General features: G+C 38.6%; 2 protein-coding genes across 5 annotated transcripts in view; both read left to right on the forward strand.

Moving 5' to 3' along the window:
• afg1lb (AFG1 like ATPase b) overlaps positions 1-7,011 on the forward strand; it is a 30,598-nt gene extending 23,587 nt beyond the window's left edge. For both annotated transcript variants that reach the window (XM_017712974.1, XM_037538174.1), the window contains exons 8-13: positions 1,424-1,506; positions 1,994-2,064; positions 2,281-2,381; positions 4,974-5,114; positions 6,206-6,319; positions 6,731-7,011. In XM_017712974.1, coding sequence (XP_017568463.1) covers positions 1,424-1,506; positions 1,994-2,064; positions 2,281-2,381; positions 4,974-5,114; positions 6,206-6,319; positions 6,731-6,859 — 639 coding nt within the window. In that variant the 3' untranslated portion in view covers positions 6,860-7,011. The remainder of the gene's footprint in view (positions 1-1,423; positions 1,507-1,993; positions 2,065-2,280; positions 2,382-4,973; positions 5,115-6,205; positions 6,320-6,730) is intronic.
• Positions 7,012-10,675: 3,664 nt separating this feature from the next.
• foxo3b (forkhead box O3b) overlaps positions 10,676-12,562 on the forward strand; it is a 36,608-nt gene continuing 34,721 nt past the window's right edge. For 2 of the 3 annotated variants that reach the window (XM_037537425.1, XM_017712979.2), the window contains exon 1: positions 10,678-11,098. The gene's annotated coding sequence lies outside the window, so the exon portion shown is untranslated. Of the gene's footprint in view, positions 11,099-12,562 lie in introns of all 3 variants that reach the window. The other variant, XM_017712977.2, reaches the window with a different exon arrangement.

A 12,562-nucleotide genomic window follows, 5' to 3' on the forward strand; every position in this document is an offset into this window, starting at 1 on the left:
AAAGAGAGGGGAACAACCTGATTTGGTGGCTGTCGGCGCCATGGCGGCTGTTTACGAGGCAACTCGGTGACGAGGTCACTCGGGGCTGATGAAGCGACACTCTTCCCTTTTGTGTTTCGCCGCTTGCGGTTTGTCAGCCTGTCATTAAGCCTGATTCAGCCAATTGGCTCGGACGCGGAACTCTGAGCTCGAGAGAGAAAAGTTGACAGCATCAGAGAATGGGAGAAGAGCAGAGAGATAGAGGGGGGAAAAATAGGAATATATCATTCCTCGCTCGCTCCGTGTGGTGATTGCTAATTATCCCCGGTTCAAGGAGGAGGGTGGCGGAAAATTCACTGATTTCATAATTCGCTGGAACTGTCATTGAGGACTGATTCAGGCAAAGGCCATATATTATTACTTCTGTTAAAAATAATCACCCGTCCTTTTCATCAGCCCCCTTTTTGTCATCTTGTGTGTCTGGCGTTCTGCTCAGTTTGAGTGTTTCTTAGAGCCTAGATGCACTCCCATGTTTGAGTGGCTACTAAACTGCCAGACTGGTTGGATTTAGTGTTTTTCATCAGTGTTCAGTGGCTCCATACCTGAAATATCAGTAGAAGTTTCAAGAAGCAACAAGAAAGAAAGTGTACCCTATGCAGATAGTGAGAGGTATCAGTATACTGGGGAATAGTTACAGGTGGTGTTTTGTAAATCAGGCTTCCTAAAATCCTCACTAAAGCATACAGTGAGTTTGTTTTCAATGTTCTCTGTTGGTAAAGTTGGTGCTGTTTTGGCAGTTTAATCTATGAAAGTTAATCTAGGATGAGTAGGGAAGGCAAGTCGGAATCAGTGTGTGTCTGTATTTGGTCAATATCAGCAGAAAGTGCTTGATCAGATATCGTAGAGGAAAATAATGAATCCAGTCCTGTAACAAATCAAGCCTGAAATACCACATTACGTGATGTGGTGATGTTAGCCATGTATTTTTTCCTGTGGGGAAAAATGTAGTTTTCATGTAGTGTTTAAGTAGTTTGAGCACCCTATTTTTAGATGTTCATCTTGCCGTTTATTTTAAATTAAAAAAAGAAAACATATATATATATATATATATATATATATATATATATATATATATATATACTCAATCAGTATCAACTAATACACAAGGTTTCAGTTTTGAAAAACAAAAAGAGCTATCGTGATATTTCTTATGAAAGGGACTTGAAGTTGCGGAACATCACAGAAGTGAGTGAATACTTTCACATGTACCGCTACCTGTATAATACGTCACACTGTCACCGCCTGGAGGTGAGTTTTATATTGCATTTGCACATGCTGACTACAGCACAGTGAGGTTCTGTGATTAAGCCTTATCAAAGGGACCTTTACCAAATGCCAAACGATATATACATGTATATAACCTCACCTTTACATTTGCTTGTAGGAACATTGCCACATAATCGGTTTGGACACTGGAATAGACTATCGCAGGAGGGAGAAGGTGCCTCCAGGAAAATTCTATTACATGTAAGAGTCCTCTGTCTTCTCCACTCTCTTGTTGTCTTTGTGTGCATGTTACTGCAAAAACAATGTTTAGTAGCTAAGAAACCAAGTGAACTTTGGAAAGTTCAGAGCTGAAAGATCAGTGCATATAGTGGAAAAAGAGATAGATGAGGGTAGATACAGGGACTAAAACAGTGCCTTCCACTGACTCATTACAAATCTATGCTCTTCAACAGCTGCCCTTTCAGTGTATGCTAATATGTGTGTGTGTGTGTGTGTGTGTGTGTGTGTGTGTGTGTGTGTGTGTGTGTGTGTGTGTGTGTGTGTGTGTTGGTAGGTACTGCTCGCTTCCATTCACACTCAATGTTTGTTTTGAGCCCAACATCCTGTTCTATTGAGTCGCTCCTGAAAAGCTAAACACAGCCCTGCACCACTCTCTGTTTGATCTGAGCACTTCAGACCTGGTTAATTTCATATTCTATTCTCTCTCTTTCACTCTCGCTTTCCACAGATCGAGTGAACCCAATGCAGAGGTTGCCGTGAATACGCTGTTCGATGAATTGGCTTACAGGCAAAATGATGGTACACAAGTTAATTTCCCTTAGTTAGAATGAGAGAGAAGCAGAGTGTATACGGAACAATTGCCTGAGAGACAGAGGGAGTCTTGAGGTGTGTGTGTGATTTTGAGAATTGAATTCTATGAAAGTTGTTGGCTTCCCAAGTTTAGTGTTAGTTTTATGCCTCCATTATGGTACTAGAGTATGTGCTGCTAATTGAGTTTTTTGTGTGCTTCTGTAGTAACCAGGCCAAGAGTGCTGACCGTGCAGGGCCGAGAAGTGACCCTAAGCCGCACTTGTGGAACCATCGCTGACTGCACCTTCCAAGAACTCTGTGACCAAGTGAGTAAACCTCACTTCTCTGACTCTTGCTTTTTTACAGGGGCTGCAGTCATAAAAGATTTCATAAGAAAAAATAAGTATTTAAGAACACATTTAAGGAACTAATAACTGGCTCTACTTTCTACTTTGACTCTGTGTTCTTAAAAACAACTTCCTTTCATCTTAAAGAAAAATATTTGTGGTGCTACCTTGTAGAGATTGTTACATTACAAATAAATGCATAAATAGCACTAATAAATAAATGGTAACATTTTATTTAGATAGCTCTCTGTAAATGCTGTAGCAGGTGCTTATTTTGTATTTAACTTACATTTCTCTAAATATCTATTAAATTCACTTGTATTGTCCATAAAACTAAAAGTGGCTCTTGAATTGTAACATAGACTTATCCCAAACCCTGGTCCTAAACCTAACACTATTCCCAATACTGTTTTAACAGATAGTTTGTTAAAAATGAGAACATCTGTAGATCATCTATTAGGAGCTGTACAAATAATGGGGCCCAAAAATTAAATATAGTCTTAAGGAGTTGACAGTTTAAATTTTAAACCACAAGAGCGGTTGTTTCAGTCAAATGGCTTTGGCTGCAAAAATAAAGGCAGTAGCATTTGATAGCAGTTATGTTATTCTGAAACCCCAACAGTCTCAAATTGCTATCTTAAGCAAGTTTAAAACAAATCTAGACTTGTCTTGACATTGTAACTGTATGTAAGGACAGGGAAAAAACTTCTGTTTCCCCTTTTGTTTTTTTGGCTAAACAAAAGTCCCGTTTTCTTTTTCAAGAATACTGAATAAATATAGCCCCCTGCTTCTCTGCTTGTCTCAGTAATCAGTGAAGTTGTAGTTCCAGCCAGCGATATAGTCAAGACTGCATAGTCCAAGTCAAGATTAAGAATAGAAAAGTTTAAGTCCAACAAAGCAAGTGCTTACATATAATTCTACATAAATGCATTTTCAATAGACATAGCATAATGACCCACCTTAATGAATAAGATGCCAGAGTAGATTATCTTTCCACACCAAGGGAAATTATCCCACTTCTGGATTTAGATGAGCAGCCCCACCAGTGTAGGAAACGCAGGACTGGATAAGGTCATTTAAGCAGACAGAATTTCACAGGGTCATCCCTTGTACTTTTATTGTTACAGAAACTGCAGTAGTAGTTCATAACAATGCAGACAGTGTGAATGTGGCACAAATAATTTTAATTTTGGACTCAGACAACAGACCTTTTATATAATTTGGTGTCATGTTTATTGCTGGCCATGTTGTTTCATGAGATAAAACCAAATGTGAAAGTGCACAAGGGGAAAAACTGTCTGACTTCTCGATGGAATGACAGAGGCCAGAGTATTATAAACACTCAGAATACCATCTGCATGGTTAGAACCCTAGAATCCTGACCGAACCAGTATTGGCAAAAATAGCCTGTTTGTGGGGGAGCATACAATAAATAAAGCAATTAGTGAATATCAGTCATTTAAAATAAAAAGTCATATCAACAGTTGTGTCTGACTAATTCTTCGAACCCTTTGCAACAAGGCATGCGTTTTCTCTATAACTATCATTACTTCTGGCAGTACTGCTGTTTAGAATACCATCACCCCTGCTTTCCTCTTGCTCTTTTCGTCATTGCTGCTTTACACTATACCTGCATTTCACATTTATTAGTCATCTCTTTCATTTTCTCTGTTTTGCCTGCTTAAAATGGCCTCTCCCTCAATATAGTGGTGGTGAAGCCTATCTCACGAAGAGAAAGGCAGCAGTGGTTTTTATGCTTTCATTTAAGACTTTAAAATCATGAATAGACTTCTCTCTCCATTGTCCAGTCATACGAGTTTATCAACGCAGCCTTGGTGACAGCTACCCTAAGCAAGACCTTTGACTATGAGTTTGTACGAGAGAAGAAGAGAGATTTAGTGAGATGGAGACATGCTTGCTCCAACCTTGGATGTGTATTACCAGTTGCGCAATTGCATGTCATAGCTTTTTGTTTGGGGAGGATCAGCAAGCCGTTCTCTAATGGAGCTGACGTGCTGTCTCTGTGTCCTTCAGCCCTTTCGAGAGTGCTGTTCACTTCCATCCATGCCGAGGGTCTCTGTGTGTTCATGTGTGTGTATGAAGAGTCCTCAACTTCTTTGTCTTCATGGTCAGACTAATGCAGTCGGTACAATGTCAGTATGTTTTAATGTGCCTTCCTGCTTGGTTACCACACAGGCACGCTCAGACGCACACACACAAGTCACATTGTTACTTGGCTTTCCTAGAACCTTAACAAAAAGATTAGAGGAAATTTTTTTAAAGAAAAGAGCGAGAGATGAGAAACAGACGGATGAGTAAAAAAGGAACAAAGAGGACTGGACAAACAGTGCATGCCATGTACTCTTTGTGGAGGTTGAGAGAACTCAGAAAAACAAACACTTGAAGTTTAGGCACTAGGAATTTGCTAGTCTTTTATTCTGCTTTTTACAGTGAGGGTTCTTTCACTAAGGCCAAAAACCATCATCTGAGTCACAGAATAATGGTGTGTTAAATGTATGATGAAAGAGTATTCAGAGCTATCTTTTGTGTATTTTTGTGTTCATATTTCAGCCATTAGGTGCAAGCGATTATCTGGAGATAGCACGTCAATTTGATACAGCCATCATCCGTAATGTGCCTCGGTTGAAGGTTGGACTGAAAGACCAAGTCCGGCGCCTCATTACACTCATTGACATCTTCTACGACCAGAAGGTAAAGCACAACAAGCACAGACATACATGCACAGAGTTCAGTGTTGGCCAGTGTCTGTGGGGAATAGAAATGTAATAATATGTTTAGCCCATAACTCAGTTCACAATTTCACCATTCGGTATTCTCACAATATTTTGAACAAAATTGAATGAAGCAGAACGATGACTAATATCTTGCTAATGACACTAGAGCTGAGAGGCTGCTGAGTGCTGATCTATTTGCCAACTTTTGTTTACAAAATTCAGTTGTAGTCAATTATAGTTCCAGTTTCAAAATTTTGGCATTGGTAGATACTCCATGCATATGAAAAATGAGACTTCAGCACCAGCAAATGCATTGTCACATTTTTCCCTTGCAATATTACACCCCTTTTAAAGAATGTAAATAATGGTAGGTATTTCTAAAATCTGCCACTAATGTAGGGAATAAACATCTTATTAAGGGATAAGTTTCTGAATAAAGACAGAAGCAGAGATGGACCTGTCTTGCTCTGCATCATGCCGGAAGCATCACTGAATTATATCAAATGATAAAGCCACAAATGCTATATTCTTTCACTTGAGCATTGTACAAGATGGAAGATAAGCATGAGGGATGAAAAAGTAAAAAGTTACATTATGCTCTTACTGACTGAGATTCAAAGGCATTTTTATACAAACATGGGGAAATTTGGCGAAATATTCAAATTAATATTCCTACTCAATCAGAAATTTCAACCAGCAATCTAATTTCAATTGCAGGGACACGTCACAGTCCAATTTATCTAGAAATAGTACAATCGTACTGTCAGGTCAAGATCAGCTGTTTTATTAGTGTGATACTGGAATTAATTTACATGGATTTATTATGTTTAGAAGTTTGTTCATATTGATTTATTACATTTATAACATATTTTGGGATGACATTTTGATCCTGTACTTTCTGTATTTTGTTGCTATTTTATTTCTCCATATTCAACTTCTTTTTTGCAAAAACATTGACTATGGGGACTTTTTTACCCTTTGCTCATGTTTATTTTGGACATTGCTTGACACCGTAGTATCAGTACTGTGTGGTCCTACTTTTTCTGTTAATCTGTCTGTCTCTTTTAGGTGAGGGTGGTGATGTTGGCTGAAGCCCCTCTGCACTGTCTTTTTGTCGGGGGTCCTCTATCTGGAGAGGAGGAGCGTGACCGTCTAATATTAGATGAGCTTGGCCTGACCAATGTAAGTGAAAGCTTTAGCCACTATACCACCTTCTGCTCAACATTTTTTTTAGTATTAATAAAGAGCCTGAAACACCCTGGCTATGGAAATAACAGAAGTAGTAGTAGTCATAGTAGTAGTAGCATGATTGACACATGCTAGTCAAATTTTAAAAAGCATACTGTAGATAAAAAAAAATCTTGGGCTTCATTATCAACAGATGGTAAAAATGAAAGGACTTGTTTGAAAGGTTATGGAAGAAACAGTTAAAAGTGATTAATACATTATTAATTTTCTTCAGATATGTCATTATTAGTCATGAATGATCAGTGGTGAGTAAATTGACTACCTTTCCGTTTCTGTGCTGAGTCTGTGGGGTTCTATTGTGATAGCCACAGATCTGACCATGCGCCTGTATATTACTGTGTTTAGGAGTCATGGAAGCGATTGACACTGTTCACAGCCGAGGAGGAAATTTTCGCCTTCCAGAGGACACTATCCCGACTCACAGAGATGCAGACTGAGCAATACTGGGTTCAGGGAGATCGAAATCGGTTGTGAAAAAACATATTGCTACCTTTTGTGGGATATTTGAGTTGACATCTGTATTACTGTAGGAAAGTGCTACTGTTCTACACCTAATCCAACCATAAAGAAATCTTTTCAGTCTTTTTATTTTTTTTAATAAAGGCTGCATTTTTGTAGCAAACAAGTATTTTTCTCACGCTGACAACAAGCTCACAAATGACCTCACAACATAGATCTTTGAGAATATTGATGACAAATCAATCTTGAAATAGTCAAAAGATATAGTAATAAAAAACAATTATTTTTCATGTATATATCTGCTGATACCAATACATAAACATTTATAAAATGCAGAAACTGGGACATGATAATGATATAAAATAATAATAAGAAGAAGACAAATAAGTAGAAGAATGTACTAATGCTACAAAGTCAGCTTGTGAGAGAAAGTTTCTCTGTCTCAAGGTACATATTTGTCTGATGCTGATAATCTTTTTAAGCAATTATCTGCTGATATCGATATGATTCTGATATCATCAAGCATCACTACTAAACATATGACCTCAGACCCTCTGCAGTGTTCATCAATAGGACTATGATTATACCATCTTACCAGTAACCTAATTTTTTAAATTATAGCCTGCATTATCAGCAATGTTCTCTTAAGCTTCAAAAGGTTAGATATAATGTAATAATGTGAACTGTAGATTAATTACACCAATCATAAGCAACAAATATCCCTGTTCAGCACATATGATAGCACAACCACAACTAAGCCTCAAGCTAAGAAAAAAGTGGATATACTGCTCTTCTTGGCCAACAAACAGCTGTGGAAATGATTGCAATTTAAATAGCTGTCACAATATTGGTCATAAAAATCCCAATTGGTATTTCTGTAACGCGAAGCAGGCGGACGCATGTGCGGAGATAAGCGACTTTTATTGAGGGCAAATCCAGGGTTGTGGTCATGACAGTCCAGGTTCATATAGCCAACACGGATCGAATGGGGGACAGACATAATGAAATACAACCACGAAACCAAACACTTCCGACAGAACAATCAAACATCAAACAAAGACCAAGAAGAAACTCAGGAAAACATGGGGCTTTAATACAAACAGGGATAACAAGGGATAACTGGACACAGGTGGAAAACACAGGTAGGAACAATCAGGGGCGGAGTCATAAAACAAGGGGGCCGGACAGGGAACAAATCAAAACAAAAGCACATGACGGGACTAAAAGGTAAACAAAAGCACATGAGGAGACTGGGAGGGGCCAATCGTGACAATTTCCCAGAATTGTTCAGCCCTGTGTACTGCTACTAAAAAGATAGATACCGTGCAACTCTCATTTCATGTGCCTTCTCCATCTTACCCCCAAAAAAGTACAGCTATTTCCACAGGGTTATGTCTGATAAATAAGTGAGAAAATACCTCTCTGAAAAATTTAGAGAATGACAAATGAAGTTTAACATTACGAGAATAAAGACAGAAGCAGAGACAGGTCTGCTATACTTAACGTTGAAAGGAACACTGAAAACAGTGACTTATGATTCTTCAAAAAAAGCATAATACAAAACAGAAAAAGTGCACATTGCTAATTAACTTTTTTTAATCAATAATGACTCAGTACATTCATAATATTCATACAACATCAAGACCTGTGTGACAGCATCAGAAAGTTTTAACAAGGGAATGCAGCAATTAATAACAAACCCTGTTGCTTAAGGCCAGAAACATGCTTCATGCAAGTATGTGGACACAAATGCTTCAGACTACACAAATATTAATACCCGTGTCTGTGGGATGTGCCAGTTGGAGATATTCTCAATATGTTAACATGCTTCCCTGATTTCTAAAACGGCATGTTAAGACATCACTAGTTAGTTGAACTGTGGGATATGTACATAGTCTCATACTGCTTCAATGCACTATTAAGGAAAGAGTAAACTTAGTGTTTGTTTAGTTTGGTCCTGCACGCTGAACAGTGGAACAGGTTGATTGTGTTATGCATCACTGCTTTCTAAAATGTGTCACAACGCAATTTATAATGCGTTCTAATCTTGTCCATCCTTGTCACTCCCAACGAAAATCTCAACATCTTCATCTCCGCCACCTCCAGCTCAGCCTCCTGTCTTTTAGACAGAGCCACAGTCTCCAAACCATACATCATAGCAGGACGCACTACTGTACTTGTAAACCTTCCCTTTCACTCTTGCTACTATCCTTCTGTGACACATCAGCCCTGACATCTGTCTCCACCCACTCCATCCTGCCTGCACCCTCTTCTTCACCTCTTTTCTACACTGTCCATTGCTCTGGATGGTTGACCCAAGATATTTGAAGTCATCCACCTTTACGACCTCTACTCCTTGCATCTTCACCTTTCCACCTGCCTCCCTCTCATTCACACACATGTATTCCGTCTTGTCTCTACTGACCTTCATTCCTCTCCTCTCCAGTGCAAACCTCCACCTCTCCAGATTCTCTTCCACCTGCTCTCTACTCTCACCACAGATTACAATGTCATCTGCAAACATCATGGTCCATGGAGCCTCCTGCCTGACCTCATCTGTCAACCTTTCCATCACCATTGCAATCAAGAAGGGGCTCAAAGCTGATCCCTGATGTAACCCTACCTTCACCTTAATACCATTTGTCACTCCAACTGCACACCTCACCACTGTCTCACTATCCTCATACATGTCCTGCACCATCCTAACATACTTTTCAGCTACACCTGACTTCCTCATACAGTACCACAGTTCCTCTCTTGGCACCCTATCATATACCTTCTCTAGATCCACAAAGACACAATGTAGCTCCTTCTGACCTTCTCTGTGCTTCTCTACCAACACTCTCAACGCAAAAATTGCATCTGTGGTACTCGTTCTGGGCATGAAACCAAACTGCTGCTCACTGATCTGAACCTCTCGCCTTAGCCTTGCTTCAACAACTCTTTCCCATACCTTCATGGTGTGGCTCATCAACTTTATACCTCTGTAGTTACTGCAGCTCTGCACATCACCCTTGTTCTTAAAAATGGGTAGCAGTTCACTGCTCCTCCACTCATCAGGCATCCTCTCACTCTCCAGGATTTTGTTAAACAACTTGGTTAAAATGTCCTCTGCCTTCTCTCCTAAACATCTCCATACCTCCACAGGTATGTCATCTGGACCAACTGCCTTTCCATTCTTCATCCTTTTTTAAAGCTGCCCTCACTTCCACCTTTCTAAGGTCCTCCTCTCTCTCTCGTTTTCCTCATTCATTAGTTCTTCAAAGTACTCCTTCCATCTACTCAACACTCTCTGTTCACTCACTAGTACATTTCCCTCTCTATCCTTTATCAGCCTAACCTGCTGTACATCCTTTCCAGCTCTATCTCTCTGTTTAGCCAAACGATACAAGTCAACCTCCAACTTCAGGCTCATGATCCTGTCTGACACTCTCTTTACATCCAGGTTATGGTAATCATATTTGTGATCCGCATGATAGTTTTGGCACAAGTTTTACGCCGGATGCACTTCCTTACTCAACCCTCACCATTTATCCTGGCTTGGGACCAGCACCATAAGTACACAAAGTACACCCCTAATGGCTGGTTTGAAAAGATGTCTTTATTTACTGCTTTTATTACAACTTTATCCTTGAAATATTATAACTTCATTGGCAAAATATTGATTTTATTCTATTTTTCCCCTCAAATGGCTTCAAAGTACTTGTGGTGCCTTAGTTAAGCAAAACTGAGCTTGTGTTTGCTATATATATATATATATATATATATATATATATATATATATATATATATATATATATATACACACACACATAGTTTTATGCAAAACTTTGAACATATCCAATCCGAACACATTCGATAACAAACAAGTTTAACATATCCTTCTCTACAGGGAACTTGTGCAAATTTTAGTGAATAATTTATGTTCTGTTTATTTGCAAATTAGTGAAATGTGGTGAATAATACAGAAAGCTACGAGTGCTATATATTCATTAAATATGTGTGCTATTGGAAAATAAAGTGGAAGGTACATAGCACCCTCTAGTGGTGGACTTTGGGTATCCATTAGAAAAAGCTTGGTAAGGAAATTGCTGTTTCCCAGTAGGCACATGTAAAACTTAATAATATTTAATGCAGTATTTTTGTATGTTTTAAGTCTAAAATCCAGATATTCAACCAAATTAATTTTTTTTAACTTTCTGTGACCCTCAGCTTGCTGTTCATCTGGCTCGCCAATAGCCCTGTTCAATTCAGGTAAATTCAAATATTTTTCTGCTATAAATTTCATCAGCCAAAAAGTAATGTTGGACATTTAAAATGCATTTTTGTGATTATGTGTAACCTTTTATTACTCTAAAATAGGTTTTCCTTTTAAAATGTACTTGAGATGGTGTGATTTTGACATTTAAATTTTGAAATTTGATTTGAAAACACAAGTTGTCATGTCTAGGCAATCTCCAGTACTATACTGTGATGTGCTTCACTTTAACTTCTGTGATATATTAAAAAGTTTAATGCATTAGTCAATAAGCATTGTTCGGTCTAAATTAGTGAAGCAACTAGCAATGACAAAAAAGAGAGTGGAAGCCAGATCACATGAACCTGTTTTAAGCCTAATTCTAAACTATGTTCAGTATGTTCAGTGGTCACTCACTGACAGTGTAATATAGTCCAAGGCCAGACTTAATTCATGTGTGTGAAACTGATTAACGTATACTCTTTAATGAATCTAACTTTTAACTTACAGTCATGCTTCAAGACTCTGAAGCCATTTTGTTGGCCTATGCTTTAAGGTACATATTTCATCTATATGCCTCTGAATCTCTGAGAGAAACTCTCTTAAGTCAGCAGGAGAGTTTCCTTCTTCATTGTTTTTGAACAATGACAATGTAAACAATGCAAACAATGTCAACAATTACAGCTTCAGGTTACCGACTATTGTTCCGTACACCCAGAGCTTTGTTTATGAATTCGTGGTGATACCTAATAGCTTCCTTCAATTCTACAGCAGATCAGATGGCAGAATTTCCTCTGTGCTGTTTTCAAATCACAAAGTGTACTTTTAAAGCTCACTGTCTCCAGGCTGAAGGAGAATAAATCTCTACCTGAGCACTCTATAACTCATTAATGGCATTTGCACACGGATAATATCCTACTTGGCCATTAGATGGCAGCAAAAGACAGTTATGTAGGCAGCAAGTGAACATGTGTTCCGTGTTTTTGTTTGTGGGTGACGTTGCAGCAGATTGCCAGTGGAAATGCCACTACCTCAGAGGCAGAACTGGTAAACAAAAGCATCATGCAAATTAAATTATTCAATGTGTCCAAGGCCAGTATCCTTAATATTCTTCAGGATAAGAATTACTGGTAGCTGTTGTACATTCCTCAGATATTAGCCTGCAATACAGTATCAATGCATTCACTGCATGTATACTTTCAGCATAAGAGTTAGAACAAAGTTGTAAATGTTTAGTTTTGTCCAGTCAGTCACAGTTTCTGAATTACAACAAGCCATGCAAGAAGGGCTGCTAATTCAACATCATTTAGGTTGGGAAACATGAGACCAGTACCTAAAACCTTGTGCTCCACTTTCCTGATCTTAATTGGATCATAACAGATACTCATGCCAAAGAAAAAAGAAACACCAGCTGAAGAGCAAGCACTTCCTGCTGAACATTCGCCTGGTGGTTTTAGAGGGTCATCATTTGTATTCATACT

Source organism: Pygocentrus nattereri, chromosome 4, assembly GCF_015220715.1.
Source record: "Pygocentrus nattereri isolate fPygNat1 chromosome 4, fPygNat1.pri, whole genome shotgun sequence".
Taxonomy (NCBI): domain Eukaryota; kingdom Metazoa; phylum Chordata; class Actinopteri; order Characiformes; family Serrasalmidae; genus Pygocentrus; species Pygocentrus nattereri.